General features: G+C 41.8%; 1 protein-coding gene across 1 annotated transcript in view; it reads right to left on the reverse strand.

The window, feature by feature from the left end:
- Positions 1–296: 296 nt before the first annotated feature.
- tanc2b (tetratricopeptide repeat, ankyrin repeat and coiled-coil containing 2b) overlaps positions 297–24,043 on the reverse strand; it is a 626,942-nt gene continuing 603,195 nt past the window's right edge. The window contains exons 19-28 of the mRNA XM_060939453.1: positions 20,544–20,933; positions 13,439–13,532; positions 13,226–13,359; positions 12,002–12,125; positions 8,140–8,315; positions 7,523–7,655; positions 5,827–5,918; positions 5,593–5,739; positions 4,865–4,965; positions 297–3,446 (exon numbers count right to left, since the gene is read on the reverse strand). Coding sequence (XP_060795436.1) covers positions 1,391–3,446; positions 4,865–4,965; positions 5,593–5,739; positions 5,827–5,918; positions 7,523–7,655; positions 8,140–8,315; positions 12,002–12,125; positions 13,226–13,359; positions 13,439–13,532; positions 20,544–20,933 — 3,447 coding nt within the window. The 3' untranslated portion in view covers positions 297–1,390. The remainder of the gene's footprint in view (positions 3,447–4,864; positions 4,966–5,592; positions 5,740–5,826; positions 5,919–7,522; positions 7,656–8,139; positions 8,316–12,001; positions 12,126–13,225; positions 13,360–13,438; positions 13,533–20,543; positions 20,934–24,043) is intronic.

Genomic DNA, 24,043 nt, shown 5'->3' on the forward strand with positions numbered 1-24,043 from the left:
CAATTAATTCACAAATAATATTCCAGTGTTCACTCTGTGTTTGTTAGTGATTTTTTAAGTCCAAATGAGCCATTCCTCATGCCTACTGTATGATTTTCCATCATCAGAATGAAACTAATAAAGTGCTATTTTTTTCTTCAGAGCTTTCATGGGCATACAGTGCAGCAAAAAGAACCAATATTGTCACTGAAAGGTTAAAACAAATATACTATAGCTAAATATACTAATGCTTTTCATATTTTAGAACAATACTGTAACTGTTAAAACTGTTTCAAAATAAAAAAAAAAAAGAAACTACCATCAATTATTCAACACCCCTGAAACATCTTTTTTATATATATGGAGCAGAGCATGTACAAACTTTGATGATCCAATTTACATAAATGTTTCAGTTCATTAAAAAAAGATGTACGACTGTTCATCAGCCTTTTCAGTGATTGCTCTAAAAACAAAATGAACTCATGATCACTTCTGATTCAGTCTGCATTACAGCTATAATGTATTCTCTATCCAGGTTTTTTTTTTCTAGAAAGCCATTTCTTAAGTATGAAAATGGGGTTATTGTAAAAATGAGGATATAACTCTTGTAAGCTTTTGAACAACAGTGTGCTGAAAGTTTGTACATTCCCGTCTCTAAATCCATAGACTTTGAATCTGCATTTTCGAAAATATTATGTACCATTTCTCCTGCCAAAAAAGATACAAAAATAAAGATAACTTAAAATAAAGCAAACACAGAAACTAAGTTTATGCTTTGATTTGTACATTATCGAACTCGGGTATAAATATTCCTTTGTGTTCCTTCTGTAACTACAGCTTTTTTTATTTATTTATTATTTTTTATTAAACAGCATTGAATAATCCAACATTATATACTCTGGAAGGCCTAGCAGTCCTGTTTGGAATTGCCTACTGAAGAGAGGAAACGATTTAAGCATTTAAATTCATGAACAGGCCGTGATTCACACATTCTTGCTCATGATGCTCACTCACACTTGTGGGATAATAACTGCAAGACACACACTGTTCTTCAAGCTGCGTGTGTGCACTCATGTTTGTTGCTTCAATTCAGGGAAGGTTCAAAATGTGCTTTCACATAATGTGCAGAGCTTTAAAGAACATTCAGTAGTATCATATTCATGGAATTCTAAGTCCAAGTGTCTCAGGTCTTCTCGCACTAAAGCTTATGCCTCAAGTATACCAGAAGCAGGCACAGATCCAGGCATTAGCAATTTCTTTCATTGAGTTTCAATATATCAACATTACCCTCCCTGGGTTAGTGGAGTTTCAAAAAATGACATTTTCTAGTTATTTTAATACATTGGACCACCACCACATTTAAACACACACTCACTCCTTATCACACATCCATTACACTCTACTGGCCTTGTTACACGTTTGATTCCACAAAGGGTCTCTTTGGTTTAATGGGTGAGGTGGGGCCTTGCCTGGCATCACGAGAGAGCTGGCGGTACATGTTTTCCTGGTACGCCTGTGCCACGGGCATTGTCCGTGCCACCTTCACATCCTGGTATGTCGGCACCTGACTGACCCGCTCCAGGAGGTCCCTGTCACGGGCTCCTCCGTTTGCCAGCTTGCCTAGGGATGAGGGCTGTGGCTGGTTATAGTACTCATCCTCCAGCATGTGGCCATTTTGGGCATTGTTGGTCTTGTTGTAATAGGCAATGTTTCCTAATGAGGTGGGTGGGCTGTAGGAGGAGGCTGTAGATGCCTGGTGAATCAGGTTCCCTGGTGATGTAGGGCTTGTGATGACATTGTCCAAAGATGTGACTGGCCATGCGCGAGAAGGCTGGTGCAAGTACTGCTGCTGAGTCCGTGCTGTCTTGTCAATAACGCCCATAAAGGGTGTTGTCCGAGATCGGGCTGGCTCGCTGGGGTACAGGCCACTCTGTGAGGGCGAGAGTGAGGATGGCTCATCAAAGCTGCGTTCATATGCCACCTGTAGGGGGATCTCCATCTGGGCCATGGATGAGGAAGGCCTAAAGCCAGAAGCTAGATTAGGACCAGAGCCTGAGGAGATATTGCTGCTGGAGGGGGAAAATCGCAGACCCACACTCTGAGAGTGGATTAGGGGTCTAGGGGTGGACATGTGTGGTTTCAGATCGCCCGTGTTTGCACTGATGGGCCGACGCACCAGATGTGGGATCTCCGGTGAACCTAGCTGGCATGGAGACATGGAAGATGCTGCAGCAGCTCTCTCCAGCTCATGCTTTGAGACGGGGTAGTATGCTGCAGATTGGCTGCGGCTAATTTGAGGTGTCTGGCTAAAGCGCATTCCTCCCGGACCTCCGGTTGCAGAGCGGTAGGCTGAGGCAGGGCGCTGAGGCACTTCATCTTTCCCCACTCCAGATTCGAGTACTCCTCCAGGCCCACCTCGCCCTCCATGCTTACATAGAGCACCCACACTCAGACTGGACTGTACCTGAGAGATGGACCTTCCATCCAAGGAGGGCTGGTACACCAGCCGGGCCTCCCGCTCTCTTTCCCGGTCTATGTCAATGGAGCTGCCCTGGTACCTGCTGCTGAGTGGGTGGGCCAATTGGCTATAGATGCCACTCCCTGGCTGGTTGGTGCGTACAATCTGGGCCACAGAAGGCTGCAGTCGGAGGCCCTGGGCTTGGTGGTGTTGGGAGGATTGGGAGCACTGGGATGGCTGTGACTGGAGCTGAAAAGAGCGTTGACTGCTCATCTTAGATAGGGGTGATTTGGGGCGACTGGGCAAAGGCTCCTGCTGATACCGGACTGGAGATCCTGACTGGGAACGGTAGAGACACACACTCTCCAAGGGGGGGCTGGCTCTGTATGGTGCTGTGCGACGAAGAGGGGAAGGTGGGGGACTCTGGTAGTCTATCCCCTGACTTCCACTACCCATAGGTGGAGGGCTGAAGCGGTAGGAAGCTTGATGGGCAGGAGAAGTGTGTGGAGGACTATGGCGGTAATGGGAATTCTGGTGTGTGGGAGAGACACAAGGTGAGGTTGATTGGTAGCTTTGGCGAGTTGGAGATGACAGTGAAGAGGAGCTTGGGTGGAACTCAAAGGCTTGGCCTCCTGATAGAGGAACAGGAGAGAGAGGTGGGCTGTGGACAATTTGGAGGCTGGATGGATTGATGTGTTCAGGAGGAAGGCCAATAGACATGCCCTCCAGCTCCTGTTCCAGAAAGTCATCATCCTCAAAAAGATCTTGCACAGGTTCCATGTCATCCAGTCGTGGTTCTGGGGGTGGAGTATGATGAGGTGGCTCCTCTTCTTCCTCCACAGGTAAAGGGGATGGTGGTGGGGATGGTGGGGGCTCAAGTTCAGGTTCCTCTGTCTGGGTGACTCGCCTGCATTCTTCCTCCACACGCTGCAAGAGACGCACAATCTCACGATTGTTGGGACACAGCTTTATGGCTTCCCTGAGGTCCTCTAGAGCTTCAGAAAATTGTCTGCAGTGCATAAAGATGGGGATAAATTTAAAGGGTGATTTAAAATAGGCAAAGAAAACACACACAACACCAAGATTAGATCTTAAAAGGATAGTTCGGGATTTTTGACATGAATCTGTATGGCATCCCCATCAATAGTGTCGTGCAAACACACTGACTTACCCCTGACAGCATCCTGTGAGTCCAGTTCTTGTCCAGTTTTGGTCCAGACGAAAGTAGTCCGGCAAGTTTGTTGGGGTCACGAAAGTAAAACGTTTTTCGTCTCAAAACAGTATGTGTTCAAAAGAGTGATATATTTGCATCACAAAACCGTTGCCAAATAAAAAGTCAGACCTCGAAATCGCTTGGCACTATTTTCTCTCCCTCGGTATCACTGCGCGCTGCCGCCAGGTGACAGCCACGGCTGTTTCATTCATTGTTTACTAGTGATGGGAATTTCGGCTCTTTTTCGGGAGCCGGCTCTTTTGGCTCTTCTTACTATAAGGAGCCGGCTCTTTCGGCTCCTGAGATTTTATTTTTGATTTAAAGGAGTACGCCACCCCCAGATGAAATTGAGTCAGTCCCTGCAGTCCCTAGAGTTGGATGAGTGAGCCAAAGCATTTTGTAGCCGACCCAGCCATTGTCCTGATCTATAAACACCCCGGTTAGCTTAGCTTAGCGTAGTCGCTGTAATCCGGCGTGTCCAGCTAGCATTGTCGTTACAAAAGTGAATTAAATAACTCAAGATTTTTTATAATTATTTCTCATGACTTGTACAGTCACATCGAGTACACATATCAATGCAAATTAACACGAAGGGATTTACTAGACCAATTTATATCTGGAACTATTTTCAGCCACAGCACAGGCAAAGCACCGCTGCAGGCGCAAAGACACCGCGCAGCGCCTGAAAACGGGTGCGCAGCGCCTGAAAACCCGTTTTCAGGCGCTGCGCGGTGTCTTTGCGCCTTCCTTTTCCTACCTATTCCTTTAATTGCTGCAATTAACTAGTTAATTCTGATTCTATTTCTCCTCTCAGTTATAATCTGTCCTGCTTTTGAAAAGATCCTCTCTGAGGGGACAGATGCTGCCACTATACACATCCTCCGTGCCATCACGTGTGTAAGCCGTGGATAGAGTGCAGCCTTGGTCTCCCACCAGCTTAGTGGGTCTGCATTCGCTGTCACCTGGCGGCAGCGCGCAGTGATAAGAAGGGAGAGAAAATAGTGCCAAGCGATTTCGAGGTCTGACTTTTTGCACGACACTATTGATGGGGATGCCATACAGATTCATGTCAAAAATCCCGAACTATCCCTTTAAGGTCAACTATATGCTTTTAATGTGTTACAGCAAATGAGTGACCACAGTGTAATTCTTAAATGAATGTAAAAGTGCTGCTCATCAGGAAGAAAGCTATAAAACAATAAAACATGTCCTACCTGCTGCTGCGTTTAGCTCGGGCTCTAGCATAGTATGCCTCATAGGATTTGGGTTTCAGCTCTAGAGCTTTGGTAGCAAACTCTTCTGCCATTCCAAAGTCCTTGGGGACACAGCAGGAAGTGATGAGAATAAGACAGACATTTGCCAACATAAAATAGTCAGCATTAGTTTCATGCTTTCTGATAAATGTGCTCCATAATATACCACTAGGTCTCAAATGTTAACTGTGCCTTTCCTGGAAAGGGGTCTTAAAAATGTCATGGCTTGGTGATGATCTACCTCTTCATTCCATAACAAGTCCCACAGGGTACCTGTATATTTCTCTAACGTTTGATTGTTTATTCAACTATTGTTTAATCTTCCTTTGTGTTTATTTATACAAAGTTCAGTAGTATTGGCACCCTTCATGAAAATGAGCATAACTGAATAAAGCCTTGTTCCTAAGGTATGGGAAAAATTATCTACAGTGACCAATCAAATAAAAAAAAAACAAAAAAAAAACCCTGACAAATAAGTTTACCATTGTATACTATTTATCAGGTGTAAAAATTCAGGATTTGGTCAATTTTCTTAAGAAAATGAGAATTTAAGTCTAACTGCTTATCAGCTATTTCTTCCAAGGTAATATAGTGCAGCTGTATAGTCTAAATATTTGAAAATCAGTTCCTTTATTGTGCATGCTGACATAATTTATGAACATTTATTAACACACCTATTAAATACTCACATTCATTTTCCTGCGGCAACGAGATAAGTTGAGAAACAGAGATACTTTGAGCTCTCGAAAGGCCTTCAGATCTTCACTGAAGCCTTCACGAGGAAACTTCTTTAAAGCATACTGATAACGTTGTGCTGCTTCTTTCACTTTGCCTTTCTGTATTGTACACAAATAATTGTGAAATAAATATTATGAGTATGTCCTAAAAGTTCACATAATGTTTAGGCGACACAAAAATCAGACCTTGTAGAAACCATCCCCTTCTTCAATTAGTTTTCTCAGCAGGATCATCATGATATCTGGTTTTGAGGTTGCCATTGCCCATGTAGCCGGACCTACGATCAACAGGATGCATGGATGGGTCAAAATGAAGAGTTAACGGTTTGAGAGGGAGAGACAGATAGGGAGAAGACAGTGCACTGTGTTCTATGGTAAATGTAAAACAATATGGACAACCAACAAGGACAACCAGACACAAGATGAAGATGAAACAAGAAGAGACAAGACAAATGTCTTTTGCATGGCACCACTTTTCTTTTGAAAATACCTAACTCTGATCTTGACAATAGAAAGAAAAACAGAAAAGTATACGTCAACAAAACACTAAACACGGAATGTTTCCCTGTCATTTTTCAATGATCAATGATACAGCAAATGGCTTTTAAGAACATGCACCAAGCTGTATCCATATGAAAAGAAACAAAATATGTTTTCCTGTGTCATTCTTGGAGTTTGACTTAAATTCAAATCCACAAATCAAAGCAGATGGAGACTGCAAACAGACAATTGGACTGAGGATAAACTGAAATGCAGGCAAATTGTAAGACAATTCTAAGGGTAATTTGGGGTTTACAGTGATAGCTGCTAACCACCAAACAAGTACATTAAACAAAGGACACAAAACACAGTGAGGAGGAAAGAAGCTATGAAAAGCCTGCTGGGATATGAAGAGTCGACACCCTGAGCATGACTGTTACCTCCTTTGTGCCGACTTGGCAAGGTCTGACATCCTGCAGCCAGAGGTCATGGTGTCATAGGACGTGAGCGTGGGAGCATTGGCAAGGAAATGTGGAATGGAGTGAACAACCCAATCAGAGTGAGTGGAGAGGGAGGAGTTTAGGGGAGAGGAGTGCAGGTATGTAGGTGAGTGAAAGGATGAGAGAGATAGAAAAGAAGAGAGTTGGTGGTCGTGAAAGTGTGAGAGAGGGAACACAAAAAGAAGCAGCAGTGAGAGGCAGGGAACAAGAGCTCCAGCCAAGATAAGGAAAAAAAAGCAAGAAAGGACAACAAACACAACCAACAACATTTACTGAAAAAAGCTGGGAAATACGTATAATACAAACACAATACATCTCTGCTTAAGCTTAACTCAGCATTGAGTCAAATTTAAAGTACCTTTATATTTTTTCATGAATGACATGGTGTCAGTATCAACAATTTAGTTGTGGTATAGTACCCAGTTGTACTCTAGTCTGTACATAAGAGTGAGAACAACAGAATGACAGAAGAGACTGAACTCATTCAAGATATAAAAAGTAAGTCATTCATTTTGATTTTGACATGAAGAGAAAACCACAAGCAGCTGTAACAGTGCTACAGAGCCACAGAAGCCACATTTAAGCAACAGCAAAAACTGAGCTGCAGAGAGCACACACACAGACACCTGCAGTCACACACTGCAGACTGTAGGGGGCAGCAGAGGAGCAGTTAGAGATGGGCCAGACATGCTTAAATCAATGAACGCATGATTTGGAATCGGACTGACTTCCCTGCCATGTGATAATGCTGCATGTCTGTATCACTATCAGACCAAAAGTAATGGAACACCACCACATAACTGGACTGGGAAAAAAGCTATTTAAACCATTTACACATATACAGTAGCTTTTATAATTGCTGTCAGTTTGGATCACAGGCATATGCCATTCTTTCTTCATACCAATCTTAGCTCCTTTCTTGAGAAGAGCCATCACCACTGATGTGTTGCGGCAGCCCACAGCCCGGTCCAGTGGACGCATCCCACTATAGTCCACATGCTCAATCAAAGCACCTTGATCAACAAGAAACTGCACCTGAGAGAGAAATAAAGTGGTGTCATGGCAAGATAAAAAGTAATCTCTGAATGCTGGGATATTTTTAAATTTTCTACCATTTGCTAACTCCCACCCACTACATAGTTCTCCCTGACAGCTACCAACTGTAGATTATCAAGGTTATTACATGCTTCTTCTGTGACATATGAAGCCACTGCATACTGTATTTTCATCACAGGGCAATGTAACACACACAGGGCAGAACATGCTAACTGCCCTTTTCTGCAGACATAAGCTCACAAACACCCAAGACTGGTGTCTATTGTTGCTGTGATTGACAGGGAAGCGCGTATGCCATCCCTCCCAGCCAGAGAGCACGGCCAATTCTGCTCTGTTGGACTCACGGCCATGGATGGCTGCGGTGTTTTGGAACAGGTCAAATGCTTTTATATTGTACCACTCAGGAGCTCTGAATTCTAGTTGGAATTCTGGAATTCTTGGAATTTTAATCCTGGACACTTACAACATCTGCGTCTCCATAAAAGGCAGCCAGGTCAAGAGGCGTGCGCCCATTCTTATCTGCATGATCAGTGGCTGCACCCCTTTCCACCAGACAGCGAACCACAGGCAAATGTCCCTTTAGACAGGCCCAGCTTAGCGCAGTAAGACCTTCTTTATCTGTTATGGGCATGGACGCACCTGCAGAATAGTGCACATTTACCAGTTAGTGTACAAATAGAGTTAAATCCTCATATGCTCTAATCAGTGACATTCCACAAAATTCTAATCCTTGTGCAAGGCCAGTTTCTGTAGGCTCTCTTCCCATCAGTTGAAAATGCAAACTTTTTAGTCTAGGCAACTCAAGAACCCCTCCATGATGTTTCTGCTATTCCCCCTGCAGTGATGTCCCTGATTGCAATCAACACCTGATGTGAATCCAGAGTCTCTCCAAGGAACACAGGTGGGAATACACCCTGGAATGAATGCCAGTCCATCACATGGCATCAAGGACACACAGATTTTGATACTTTGGGGCAATTTTAGGTTAACCTAAAACCTAACATCTATGACTATGTTTTTGGGAGGAGGGAGGAAACTGGAGAACCCAGAGGAAACCTACAGTGCCTTGCAAAAGTATTCATCCCCCTTGATGTTTGTCCTGTTTTGGTGCATTACAAGCTGGAATTAAAATGGATTTCTGTGTAAGCACCATTTGATTTACACAACATGCCTACCACTTTAAAGGTGCATATTGTTGTTTTTTTTATCGTGACCCAAACAATAATTAAGATGAAAAAGCAGAAATCTGGAGTGTGCATAAGTATCCCCCCCAAAAAAAGTCAATACTTTATAGAGCCACCTTTTGCTACAATTACAGCTGCAAGTCTTTTGGGGTATATCTCTATTAGCTTAGCACATCTAGCCACTGGGATTTTTGCTCATTCCTCAAGGCAAAACTGCTCCAACTCCTTCAAGTTAGATGGGTTGCATTGGTGTACAGCAATCTTCAAGTTATGCCACAGATTCTCAATTGGATTGAGGTCTGGGCCTTGAGTAGGCCATTCCAAGACATTTAAATGTTTCCTTTTAAACCACTCCAGTGTAGCTTTAGGAGTATGTTTAGGGTCATTGTCCTGCTAGACCGTGAACCTTCATCCCAGTCTCAAACCTCTGGCTGACTCAAACAGGTTTTCCTCCAGAATTGTCCTGTATTTACTGCCATCCATCTTTTCCTTCAGTCCTGACCAGCTTTCCTGTCCCTGCAGATGAAAAATATCCCCACAGCATGACGCTGCCACCACCATGCTTCATTGTAGGAATGGTGTTCTCAGGATGTTGGGTTTGCGCCACACATGGCATTTCCCATGATGGCCAAAAAGTTCAATTTTTGTCTCATTTGAGCAGAGAATCTTTTTCCATGTGTTTGGGGAGTCTGCCAAATGCTGTTGGGCAAACTCCAAACGTGATTTCTTAAGCAATTACTTTTTTTCTGGCCATTCTTCCATAAAGCCCCTCTCTGTGGAGTGTATGGCTTAAAGTGGTCCTATGGACAGATACTCCCATCTCTGCTGTGGATCTTTGCAGCTCCCTCAGCATTATCGTTGGCGTCTTTGTTGCATCTCTGATTAATGCTCTCCTTGCCCAGTCTATGAGTTTTGGTGGGCGACCTTCTCTTGTCAGGTTTGTAGTGGTGCTATGTTCTTTCCATTTTGCTATAATGGATTTAATGGTGCTCTGTGGGATATTCAAAGTTTGGGATATTTTTTATGACCCAACCCTGATCTATACTTCTCCACAAATTTGTCTCTGACCTGTTTGGAGTGCTCCTTGGTTTTCATGTTGCTTGCTTAGTAGGATTGCAGAGTCAGGGTCCAAACAGAACAGGTTGATTTATACAGACATCATGTGACAGATCATGTGACACTTTGATTGCACACAGGTGGATCTTAACTAATTATGTGACTTATGAAGTGAATTGGTTGGACCAGCTCTTAGATTCAGATTCAGATTTCAGATTCAGAATGTTTATTGTCATTGTCACAAAAAAGAACAACGAAATTTCATTTGGAGCATCCATACAGCAGAGTTGATAAAGTGCAAACCCATAAATAAATACATACCCCGCTAAGTAACCCAGTGTAAGCATTTGACCCAGTATTACATCAGTACAACAAAAAGCAGCATAGCAAATAGCAGCATAAGTTCAAGTCATCAATGTTGATAAAGTGCAGAGCAGGGACATTCAGACAGATACCTGAGTATTATGACATTGTATAAACAGTGCAAAAACCAGATCAATGCCATTATAATGTTATAACGTTATTGTCTGGGGGATTTCATACGAAAGGGGGTGAATACTTATGCACACTCCAAATTTCTGTGTTTTTCATCTTAATTATTGTTTGTGTCACAATAAAAAAAACAATGTGCATCTTTAAAGTGGTAGGCATGTTATGTAAATCAAATGGTGCTAACCTCCCCAAAAATCCATTTTAATTCCAGCTTGTAATGCAACAAAACAGGACAACCACCAAGAGGGATGAATACTTTTGCAAGGCCCTATATATGGGTACAGAGAGAACATCCAAAACTCCACAGAGATGGTGACCTGAACTCAAGATTGAACCAGAGACCCTGGAGCAGTGAGGCAGCAATGCTTAAACCTAATTATTAAATTGAATAAACCATATAACACACTATGTTCTAGATATTAAATCAAATTTGGAATTTAGAAAATATAACATGGAGATTTCACTGGAAATTACAGTCGGGTACTGGACTCATGGAGCCATGATATTCACTGAAGTCTACACTACTGTATAATGAATCAGAATTCAGTTTCAAACTAAGATGATCAAATGGACAGAGAAAAGAAACAAAAAGAACTGGTACATGAAAGAGAAAGGAAAAGGAGCTTAAACATAAAACCCTGCAAACATTACAGAGCTATAATGAACAGTTTTAAAACCACAGAGACTTGATACATTTTTTTAAAATTCCTCTTTAAGAGTTGTGTATTCTTTGTTTGTAATAGATGTCACTTCCGGTAGTGATCTGCCTCATTGTGTATTCGGATTTCCAGCTGATGGGCAGGCATCATATTTATTTACAGTCACTTTGCAGTAGTTTCTTGTGTTTCGCTTCCAAATATGCCAGATTGTTGCTCTGTATTTGGATGTTCAAACCAATCAAATTGAGAAAGACAAACAGTATTATAGGATGCCAAAACAAGTCATGCAGAAGGGTGAAAGAATGAAAAATATCTCCAAAAGAAGCTGTGAAAAACAGCACGCAAACCTTTCACTGTGTTCGAAAGGAATTGAGAGTCCACGTGCTCATGTTTGCAGCGATTATTTTATTAAAAGGTATCCATCAACTTTATGTATCTAAAAATCAAAACTTCTAATGTGAAATGAGTGTTCTTAAGTTTTGGATGTCATAAAACAAACCATTGATGAAACGATGAAGCTAGTTTGTAGGTCGGCCTCAACTGAAACTCGATTGTTTACGTATTTTTTTCAGGTTGTCCAATGTTGTCAATTCATAAGTCTGAGCTATGTTTGAAATGTCATTGCAAAAATGCCTACAGCAGCTCTGACTTGAATCATGTAGTACACTTCAGCTTACATTACTTCCCCTCGCAAAAACAAGATGATTATTGTCCTTTTCCAACGTCATGAACCCAGTCACAGACAAAAAAGTTATCGGCTTCAAGACTTTTGATAGCTTTCATTTGATTCTTCGTGTAAAACAATTTTTGGACTACCAGATAGTTGGAAATGTCCAGAAACTGTATGTTTGGAAAGTTGTTGAAATTGCTTTAAAAGTATGTCCTTTTTAAGCTGTAGGGGTCTAATCCATCACATGAGAGATGTGTGTCTCACCTTGAGCCAGCAGGTACTCCACGGTTTCTATGTGGCCCTCAGAGGCGGCCATCATCAGGGGAGTTCGGCCCTGTTTATCTACCATGTTTATGTCTGCTCCATGAGTCAGCAACAAGTCCACAATCTGTAAGAGATTATTCAGGTTAAGCATACAGAAACCTACCTCACACACTTGCGAGCCTTGTATATAATTTTAATTGTGTTCATTTTATGAAACATGACAGATTAAAATATATAGTTCAATAATCAGTGAGGGCGGCACGGTGGTGTAGTGGTTAGCGCTGTCGCCTCACAGCAAGAAGGTCCTGGGTTCGAGCCCCGGGGCCGGCGAGGGCCTTTCTGTGTGGAGTTTGCATGTTCTCCCCGTGTCCGCGTGGGTTTCCTCCGGGTGCTCCAGTTTCCCCCACAGTCCAAAGACATGCAGGTTAGGTTGACTGGTGACTCTAAATTGACCGTAGGTGTGAATGTGAGTGTGAATGGTTGTCTGTGTCTATGTGTCAGCCCTGTGATGACCTGGCGACTTGTCCAGGGTGTACCCCGCCTTTCGCCCGTAGTCAGCTGGGATAGGCTCCAGCTTGCCTGCGACCCTGTAGAAGGATAAAGCGGCTAGAGATAATGAGAATGAATGAGATAATCAGTGATGGAGAGGTGTGACACAGCCTTATACAAAACATTGTTACTGTTGGTACTTGGAAGTTCACTATTTTCCAATAACAGCACATCCTTAAGTGTTTTAAGTGGAATGTCCACAAAAAGTTAGCTGCTACCAGCACTTCATAAATGTTTTTTCTGATACTGATAGTGAAGTGATGACCCTGGTGACTCCTTCTAAAAATCTGTTAAATAAATGTCTCCAAGGTTCACCATATCAATTATTTTTCTTTGATTCTTTCATGCCAAATATTATAATGTAATAGAACGCATTAATAAGAAGCTATGATTTCCTTTGCAGCTATAACTACTGTTAGAACTGTTGTTCTAGAAAATTAATCGACCCTCTGACCAATCAGAATTGCAAATCCAACAGGACTGTGGCATAAGACCAATTATTCACCCTTGATATAATTATATCCATATTCAACGATTGAGAAACACAGGAAACAACTGAAGAATTCTTGAGGATCTTTAAGAATTCAGAAGAAAGAAAGAAAGAAAGAAAGAAAGAAAGAAAGAAAGAAAGAAAGAAAGAAAGAAAGAAAGAAAGAGAAATTCCTGCTTATCTACCTGCCAATGTCCTTGGCTCACAGAGCTAAAGAGAGGCACGACACCTCTGCGGTTTGGCTGAGATACTGCACAGCCTTGCTCCAGCAGCATCCGGCAAACATCTAGCTTTCCCCGTCCCGCTGCTGCAGTCAGTGCTGAAGATTGAATAAGAGAGCTGTCAGTAATGTATGTAACACATACAATACTGCAAAGCTCTGGGGTTACTCCATTTACCTGTTTCCCCCCACAGAGTGTCATAGCTGTTCATCTGAGCATACTCTGTAGCCTCTTTTTCTTTCTCGGGAAGATCCAGCAGGTAGGACACAATCTAAAGAAACAGGAAGTAACAGATAAGTTTAATTTTTACAGTGAATTATGATACATACTATTTGGTCAAATACATTTAATGACTATTCACTGACTCTCAAAGTATTGCACTGACTATTGAAAAGTATTGTTTTTATTATGAGGTCCAAATCACTCACTCATTTCTTCCAGCTTGTCCCACTTACGCATGTGGGGTTGCTGCCATATGAACCTTATTGATCCACATGTCATATATTAATTGGAGCATAATTTTATGCAGGATGCTGCAACCCTCCCATGTCCAGGCTTGGGGAACAATCATTCACACCTATGGACAATTTAGAGCAGCCACTTAACCTAACTGCATGTCTTTGGACTGTGGGGGAAACCAGAGCACCCCAAGCAAACCCACACAGACACAGGGACAACATGCAAACTCCACATAGAAAGGCCCCATTGGGCACTGGGCTCAAACCCATAACCTTCTTGCTGTGAGGCGACAGTGCTAACCACTGCCCTCCATTAAGAGGTCCAAATGAATCCCATTATTTCTCAAAGCAAAGATGTGGTTTAGCTATCGGTAGAAACTATTTCTACAACAGATACTACATTTTCAATTCTGAAAAGTTTCTAGCACAACACACTGTCAGGTCATATTTAGATACGTCTTGAGCGAAAATGAAGCTCCTAGCCAGATAGTGTCTTTTACATGCACTATGAGACCAGCACAGCTCATAGCTGAAATGTTAGCCAAAGAGTTTCTGCCTTTTTGTCGAGGGCGCAAACAGGATATGCTTCTTCACCAGAAACATCATCAAGAGAGGATAAAAAGACTGTAGCTACATAAAATTGTCCTCCCAGAGATTAAAGCACTCAATCATTTTCCAGCATCTGTATTAATGCATATAATTAACCTATCCTACTTTTGAATTTAATTACTTTACTTGCCATATTTTAGTCAGGTAACTGACAAGCATAAAATGGTACTATTCAGCACTTTGCAGCTTTCACTTACTCAGTGGTCTAGATAATGAATTTAAGGCAAAGGGTATGAGGAACATGGGGATGTAGAAAAAAATGATCTGCTCAGTTAAAAGAAACAAATTAATTAGATGTTGGCAGGACAGGTAATAAGGTTGACAGGACTGAGGTAGGAACAGCAGTTGTTTCATTTCTTGGTCAACCCATGAGTGCAAGTTTCAATGAAACAGAACACATCTCATGCCTGCCATCCAACTGGCATTGGGCCTCACCTCCAACCTTCATCTTGCAGGTGATAAGCCCACTGTATGGCTCCTCATCACCATTGTTCATTGTTGGCTGAATCTGAGTGGGTTAGATGGGTGGCTTGGTCACCAGATGCTCACCTGAGGGTACCATCCTGAAGCCTGGCTCCAAGTTTGGGTCCTGATAATCCTAGTCTGGGCAGGGTACAGTTAGACTTTTTTATGCTTTTCATAGAGGTGTTTAGGATTGCTCTTTGACCTCTCTCTTCACATCTGTTCATAGGGTGTGGCCCCACTGGGAGAGTTATGCTCCTGAGGTTCACTGAAATATGCAAGCCCCTTCACCACGACAAGGTTTCAATCACAAAAAGGTGTGAACCAGGAGAATCTTTCTCTTTTGCAATGAATCAGAAAATACACCATATTTAATAGTGTTTTATAGGCTATGGAACTGCACTGTAAACCTGAATAAGTTGAGTTTACTTAAAAAAATTGAGGAAAGTGGTTGCCTTAAAAAAAATAAGTAATTATTAATGATTGAATTGAGTACCTTAAACTTACAATCTTCTGGTAAGTTTAAGGTACTCAATTCAATCATTAATAATTACTTATTTTTTTTAAGGCAACCACTTTCCTCAATTTTTTTAAGTAAACTCAACTTATTCGGGTTTACAGTGTGGCATGTAATAACTGAATTCATTTGCACAGTATTTATGTTACCTCCAAGGACCTTGTATCTCTTGTATGACAGTCAAAGGTCTTTTGACCTCACTGAAGGAATCAGAGATTATGGACTAAGTAACCACAGAACTGCCTAGAAAAGCCTTCAATTGGTTACTTCTTGCTTCTTACTAATAGAGTATCCACAAGCACAGTGCATCACTGTAGGACAAACTGCTGAAAAAGTTAATGCTAGCTAAAACAGAAAGATGTCAGCATTACCTTTTTCAGCAGTTTGTGCGACTGTAGCTCTTCTGTGGGATTGGACCATATGGGCTAGCCTTTGTGCCCCATGCAAATCAATGAGCCTTCGATGCCCATGACCCTGTTGCCAATTCACCAGTTGTCATTCCTTGGACCACTTTTGGTAGGTACTAACCACTACATACCATAAACATCCTAGATGATGTGCCATTTTGGAGATGCTCAGACCCAGTCATCTAGCCATCACAATTTGGCCCTTGTCAAAGCCACTCAGATCCTTATGCTTGCCCATTTTTCCTGCTTCCAACAAGTCAACTTCAAGAACTGACTGTGCTCTTGCTGCCTAATATATCCCACCCCTTAACAGGTACCATTGTAATGAGATAATCAAATGTTATTCACGTCACCTGTCAGTGGTTTTAATGTTATGGCTGATCGGTGTTTCCCATAATATTAGTAAGGTATAAAACTCTTTGGGGAATGTTCTTATAGGAAAATAATCAATGATGGAAATGGTGTTATGAGACCCGAGAAGACGGGGATATGACACGAAGAAGAAGGCCAATGCCACTGCAAAGTTGATAATTTTTCTATAACTGCACACCTTGTCATGTTTCATTCTATATTTTTATACCACAGTGATTTGCCAATGATTGCAATTTTATTAAGACTGAAACATCATCCCTTTTATCTGTTCATAGTAACCTTCAATGTTGTGGAGCATCTGTAAAACAAGTTAGTTTCTGTTAACACTTACATTATAGAATTTTTAATTTAGTTTTTTTAGTTTTAGTTTTGGGCATTTTAGACAAGACTTAATCAGTGGAACTCGATTTTAGTCAATATTTTAGTCATTATTTTCTCAGACAGTTTCACGATACTTGTAAAATGTGCCCTATAGCTTTAAGATGGCCTATTATGGGAGGAGTACTGCAGGGTACTCCAGTGTTGTTGTTTTTGTTTATTGCCATCTTAGTACATTACCACCATCTGCAGGACTGAGGTATAAATACTTTTGGGAATACAAATGTTTTAGAAAGAAAGTGATCAGATTAATCTTTGGGGCGCAACTGTTTCTGTTTTTCTTAATATACAGGATGTTTCAACCAGCACACAAAACTCATTGTGCATTCTTCTGCACCCAAGGTCAACTCTTACTTGGCAGCGCTTTGAACTCCTGTCTTTGTTTCTATGCATGTCATTATTTGCCGCCGTGTCTTAACCAATTTTAGAAGGGTATATGTATTTCTTTGTTTGAACTGACCAATCATGTTTTCTCATGACCAATCATGTTTGACTTGAATTGAACAATCATGTTTGACTTGAACCAATGGGAAGCCATGGAATAATGGTTAGAGAAGCAGCTTTGGGACCAAAAGGTCACCACTTCGATTCCCTCAACCAGCAGGAATGGCTGAAGCGCCCTTGAGCAAGGTACCTAACCCCCAATTGCTCCCCAGGCTGCTCTGGGTATGTTGTATGTCGCTCTGGATAAGAGTGTCTGCTAAATGCCTGTAATGACTTAGAATTAAATTGAGAAACATCTCTGAACGTGGTCTGTGTGTCAATGATGTCACTCTTGGATTCATGAGGAAACCAATCACTGAGTGGCAGAGCACAGAGGTTTTTAATTCAGTCTTCTCAAAACATGGATACACTCAATTACATTTCTAACAGAAATGAAGCAAAGTAAGTTAGTTAAATTGTATTTTGCAAAATCATCCACCCATCCATTATTTCTACCACTTACTTGCCATGATCTCAGGGGTAGCTGGAGCCAATCCCAGCTGACTTCGGGTGAGAGGCGGGGTACACCTTGGGTAGGTCGCCATTCTGTCACAGGGCTAATATAGAAACGACCAACCATTCATACTCACATTCACACCTGGGCAATTTGGAGTAGTCAATTGATCTTATCTGCATGTCTTTGGACTGTGTGAGGAAACTGGAGCACCCAGAGGAAACCCACACAGGCACGGGGAGAACATGCTTACTCCATACTGAAAGGCCCTGATTGCCCGCAATGTTCAAAACCAGAACCTTCTTGCAAGAACACTTAGGCCCTGTCCACACGGCAACGGATTCAGGTGACTCCGATACAATTGCTTATCATTTAGGCCTGACGTCCACACGGCACCGGCGTTTTGGGTGCCCAAAACGCAATCTTTTTGAGAACGATTTCCAGAGTGGAAAGATCTGGCAACGTTGCCGTTGTGAAGTCGTCTGGATGAGTAGAACGGATTTGTTTACGATGATGTCACAACCACATGACTGTGAGTGCTTCACGCTGGGTAGAAGTGTAACGAATATCACCAGGATATCACCAGGAAAAAGCCTTACAGAGCACTAGTGAGAGTGAAACACGAGCTTGGATATTATTATTATTATTATTATTATTATTATTATGTTCAGTGTTAGTTCACAGTAGTAATGCAAGAAGCAGAATAGTGACAGTAATAGTGAAGCAAAAACATGCAATTGTACAAACACTGCAGCTCTACAGCAAAATATTCATTTATGAAATGGTCTGATTCTTAACACCAGTAGTGCCAATGATCTTCTCATTGCGATGCGAGTTGTCAACAAATCCTATAACTTGGTTCATGAAACGTGCTTACAAAATATTTTCACTGTGAATATTTATTGTGTAATGGTGCAAAGTGAGAGAGAGAGAGAGAGAGAGAGAGAGACTCTGCCCTTAGGGCAGAGTCAATCCCGCCAGCAAAAATAGGGGAAAAAAGGAGCGATCTCACCTCTTCAGATGTTGGTTTTAGTCCTACAGTACATTCCTCAAAAAGGGCGTAGAACAACAAATTAATCCATCAACGTGTAGTATTCAATTTATTCCGGACCATTAAAGACGCCGCCTTCCGCGTAGAATCATACGTCATCCTCGCCGCCATATTGGATAGGTCAAAGCGGAGAATAAAGATTCATGCGCTGCCTTTAACTGTACCAACAGGTTTACCGTCCAAACGAGATCACATGGGATTACCTTTCACAGGTGAGAAACAACAAATTAATCCATCAACGTGTAGTATTCAATTTATTCCGGACCATTAAAGACGCCGCCTTCCGCGTAGAATCATACGTCATCCTCGCCGCCATATTGGAAAGGTCAAAGCGGAGAATAAAGATTAGCTGCGTTTAACTGTACCAACAGGTTTGCCGTCCAAACGAGATCACATGGGATTACCTTTCACAGGTGAGACTGGAAAAATACTTTTCATTGTATTTGGTCATTATAATGTAATTTTACGAACAGATTTTCCTGACTTTGTGGCTAATATGAAGTCTCGCGCATAATAGTTTATGCGCATGCGTCCTTACTTCTTCTATTGTTCTGGTGTCTCCGAAGGGACCGTCTTACAGTGCCCCTAGAGGTGTGGCATGTGTATTGCATCGTTTTCAGCAAGCGTTGCGTTGCCATATGGACCTGATCTTTTACTGATCGTTGCCCATTTGGACGCGATATATTTTTAAATAACATCTCGTTGCCGTTGTCGTGTGGATGTAGCCTTAGAAATATGAAAACAGCTTTAGCCATAGATTGTGTTCCAGGTGCTAAACTCAGCAGGCTATTTAATGTCAACCCACATTTTGCCACTTTAGCTAGATCCTCCATTTTTTCTGCATATTCCCTGCATTCCAAAAGTACACAGTAAAAACATGCCCCAGATTGATTAATCTTAGATCACAATTTGGGCTTGTGTGCCTGATATGCAATCATGTTGGTGTGTGTCATTGAAAAGGCCCTGCCTTGTATGTGCGCATGGGATTATGGGTGATTTAAGAATGCCAAGGATCCATACATGTACTTCTGAAAAATTCTCCGAAAGGGGGACTTGGTAGAATTCAAAGCCTCCTAGACATTGGAACAATCCTTTGGCGGTATTCATGGAATCCTTGAAATGCAGACTTTAAAGGATGCACCTTTGTCACTGAGAAAGTCCATGTATTACCGTTTTGCTGGTTATCAAGTGAAGATGGCATTTTGTACACTGTGATGTAGTGTTGTAGTACTTGAGACCAGCCTTTGGTTTCAAGATCACTTTTTGAAGGTCTTGGTCTCGTCTTTTTACTCGGTCTTGTCTTGGTCTTGGACACAGAGGACTCTGAATTTTATTTCAAGACCGGTCAAGACCACAACTGTGGGGATTTCAATAAATTACCTTTGCATTGTCTGATTTTTTTTGTTAACATTGTTACTGTGATTGGATGTAAACTTCCTGCTTCAAAAACAACCAGTAACGTGACTCATTGCTAATTTGAAATTTTCGTTACTGTTAACAGTTGTCTCCCCCCCGTCTCACCCTGCTTTGGTCTTGGTCTTGATTTGATCTCAACCCCTCAAAGTCTTGGTCTTGTCTCGGGCTTGATACACTCTGGTCTTGGTCATGACTTGGTCTCGGTTTAGGTGGCCTTAACTACAACACTACTGTGATACTGATGACCACTATTTTCATATAAAGATGTTATTTCGTTCATACCAATACTGTATGTGTCCTCACTCCTATACCTGTTAGAATCCAGGAGCATTGTGAAAGCCATGCGAGCCTAGCAAGCCAAATTCCCTTGTTTCCCAACTTTGGGCAGGAACACAGAACAGGGAAGGTAACATACAGGAATGGATTTTTCTCCTGGCTGTAAAAATTCCCTTGTAAGCTTGTCTGCCTGAACAGAGCTCACCTCGTCTTTATTCGTCAGGGCATAATAAACAGTGTTCCTTGTTACTTTCATTGTCAAATATTTTTTTCATTTATGTCGTCGTTATAATTTAGTCATGAAACAAAAGGTCAATACTTCATCAGAATCATCAAAATTTTCATTGACAAAATTAACACTGTTCTTCACATAGGAATAAACATTAGTTTAATGATTACCTCTATATGCCCCATACTAGCTGCTGCTACCAGAGCCTGCTGTATTGCATGACTCTTCCTGAAGGCTTCATGCTGCTGTTGAGGCTGAGCTTCCTGGTGTTTTTTCTCCAAATCCTCCTTGGTGTCCTTCTTCTCAGCAGGGAGCTCTGTCTCTCTCTCCTTCTCCTGTGGTGTCTCCTCTCCCTCTTTCTCCTGCTCTTTCTCCTGCTGCTCTGGGCTGGACAGCTGTGGGGAGTCACATGGTTTGGTGGGAGAGGGAGTGTGAAGCTGTGTGGTCTTTGCTCCCTCACCTCCCCAGTCGCTGTGTAGCAGAAACTTCACCACCTCCATGTGGCCCCTTAGAGCTGCATGTACCAGAGCACACTGGCCGTTCCTGTCCAGCTGGTCAAGCTACAGTGGAATACACATATACACAGAAAGATGTCATAATGGCCAAAAACTGGCTTGATTAATTATTTTGTATGACCAAAATTAAATCATGAATGGTGAGCTTTAGGTCAGTTCTACTTCAGTTCTACAACCCCCAATTCCAAAAAAAAAGTTGAGATGCTGTGTAAAACATAAATAAAAACAGAATGCAATGATTTGCAAATCCTTTTTTGACCTACATTCAATTAAATACAACAGAAGGACAAGATATTTAATGTTCAAAGTGATAATCTATATTATATTTTGTAAATATACACTCATTCTGAATTTGTTGCTTGCAACATGTTCCAAAAAAGTTGTGAAAGGGGCAAAAAAAGACTGGGAAAGTTGTGGAATGCTCAAAAAACATTCTACAGGTAAACAGATTAAATGGTAACTGGAAAGGCTCAGTTGTTCACAAGCAAACATGGGGCAAGGTTCACCACTTTGTGAAAAACTGTGGGGAAATAGTCCAACAGTTTAAGAACAACATTTCTCAATGTACAATTGCAAGGAATTTAGGGATTTCACCATCGACAATCCAGAATATCATCAAAAGAGTCAGAGAATCCAGAGAAATCTCGGCATGTAAAGGGAAAGGCTGAAAACGAACACTGAACTCAGGAACACTTTGGAAAACTGTTGTCGGTAAACACAATTTGTTGCTGCTTCTACAAATGCAAAGTGAAAGCCATATATCACCTATTTAGAACAGTTTAGGTAAATAGGTGAATTGGTAACAGGTGATAGTATCATGATTGGGTATGAAGGCTCAGTTGTTCACCACTTTAAAGGAACAGTCCACCGTACTTCCATAATGAAATATGCTCTTATCTGAATTGAGACGAGCTGCTCCGTACCTCTCCGAGCTTTGCGCGACCTCCCAGTCAGTCAGACGCAGTCAGACGCGCTGTCACTCCTGTTAGCAATGTAGCTAGGCTCAGTATGGCCAATGGTATTTTTGGGGGCTGTAGTTAGATGTGACCAAACTCTTCCGCGTTTTTCCTGTTTACATAGGTTTATATGACCAGTGATATGAAACAAGTTCAGTTACACAAATTGAAACGTAGCGATTTTCTATGCTATGGAAAGTCCGCACTATAATGACAGGCGTACTAACACCTTCTGCGCGCTTCGACAGCGCATTGATATCTGAGCTCCGTATCAATGCGCTGCCGAAGCACGCAGAAGGTGTTAGTACGCCTGTCATTATAGTGCGGACTTTCCATAGCATAGAAAATCGCTACGTTTCAATTTGTGTAACTGAACTTGTTTCATATCACTGGTCATATAAACCTATGTAAACAGGAAAAACGCGGAAGAGTTTGGTCGCATCTAACTACAGCCCCAAAAAATACCATTGGCCATGCTGAGCCTAGCTACATTGCTAACAGGAGTGACAGCATGTCTGACTGCGTCTGACTGACTGGGAGGTCGCGCAAAGCTCGGAGAGGTACGGAGCAGCTCGTCTCAATTCAGATAAGAGCATATTTCATTATGGAAGTACGGTGGACTGTTCCTTTAAGAACAACTTATTTCAATGTAAAATTGTACAGAATTTAGGGATTTCACCATCAACAATCCCTAATATCATCAAAAGTTTCAGAGAATCCAGGGAAATCTCTGCACATAAAGGGCAAGGCTAAAAACCAACACTGAACACTCGTGGCCTTTGATCCCTCAGGTGGTACTGCATTAAAAACTGACATGATTATATAAAGGATTAGTACATAGGCTTGGGAACACTTCAGAAAACCATTGTCAGTAAACACAGTTCATCACTGTAGCTACCATGCAAAGTGAAAGCCATATATCAACAACATCCAGAAACACCGACAAATTCCCTGGGCCCGAGCTCATCTGGAAAAGTTTTCTAATGAGTCCTCATTTCAAACTGTTTTTGGAAATCATTTACATTGTGTCCTCCGGGCTCAAGAGGAAAAGGACCATCCAGAGTGCTATCAGTGCAAAGTTCAAAAGCCAGAATCTGTCATGGTATGGGGGTGCGTTAGTGCACATAGCATGGGCAACTTGCACATCTGTTAAGGCACCATTAATGCTGAAAGGTGTAGTACATACAGGTTTTGGCACCAGTGGTATGCAAAAGTTTGGGCACCCCTGGTCAAAATTGCTGTTACTGTGAACAGTTAAGCAAGTTGAAGATGAAATGATCTCCAAAAGGCATAAAGTTAAAGATGACTCATTCCCTTTATATTTTAAGCAAAAACAATTTTTTATTTCCATCTTTTACATTTTCAAAATGACAAAAAAGGAAAAGGGCCCGAAGCAAAAGTTTGGGCACCCTGCATGGTTAGTACCTAGTAACACCCCCTTTGGCAAGCATCACAGCTTGTAAACACTTTTTGTAGCAGGCTAATAATCTTTCAGTTCTTACCTGGGGGATTTTCACACATTCGTCCTTGCAAAAGGCTTCCAGTTCTACAAGTTTCTTGGCCTGTCTTGCATGCACTGCTCTTTTGAGATCTAGCCACAGATTTTCAATGATGTTTAGGTCAGGGGACTGTGAGGGCCATGGCAAAACCTTCAGCTTGTGCCTCTTGAGGTATTCCATTGTAGATTTTGAAGTGTGTTTTGGCTCATCATCTTATTGTAGGACCCATTCTCTTTTTAACTTCAACTTTTTTACAGATGGTGTGATGTTTGCTTCCAGAATTTGCTGGTATTTATTCAAATCCATGCTTCCCTCAACCAATGAAATGTGCCTTGTGCCACTGGCTGCAACAAAACCCCAAAGCATGATCGATCCACACCCATGCTTCAGAGTTGGAGAGGTGTTCTTTTCCTGGAATTTTGCACCCTTTTTTGTCCAAACATACCTTTGCACATTGTGGCCAAAAAGTTCTATTTTGATTTCATCAGTCCACAGGACTTGTTTCCAAAATGCATCAGGCTTATTTAAATGTTCATTTGCAAACTTCAGACGCTGAATTTTGTGGCTAGGACACAGGAACGGTTTTCTTCTGATGATTCTTCCATGAAGGTCATATTTGTTCAGGTGTCGCTGCATAGTAGAACAGTGCACCACCACTCCAGGGTCTGCTAAATCTTTCTGAAGGTCTTTTGCAGTCAAA

The sequence above is a fragment of the Neoarius graeffei genome, chromosome 14 (genome assembly GCF_027579695.1).
Source record: "Neoarius graeffei isolate fNeoGra1 chromosome 14, fNeoGra1.pri, whole genome shotgun sequence".
NCBI lineage: Eukaryota > Metazoa > Chordata > Actinopteri > Siluriformes > Ariidae > Neoarius > Neoarius graeffei.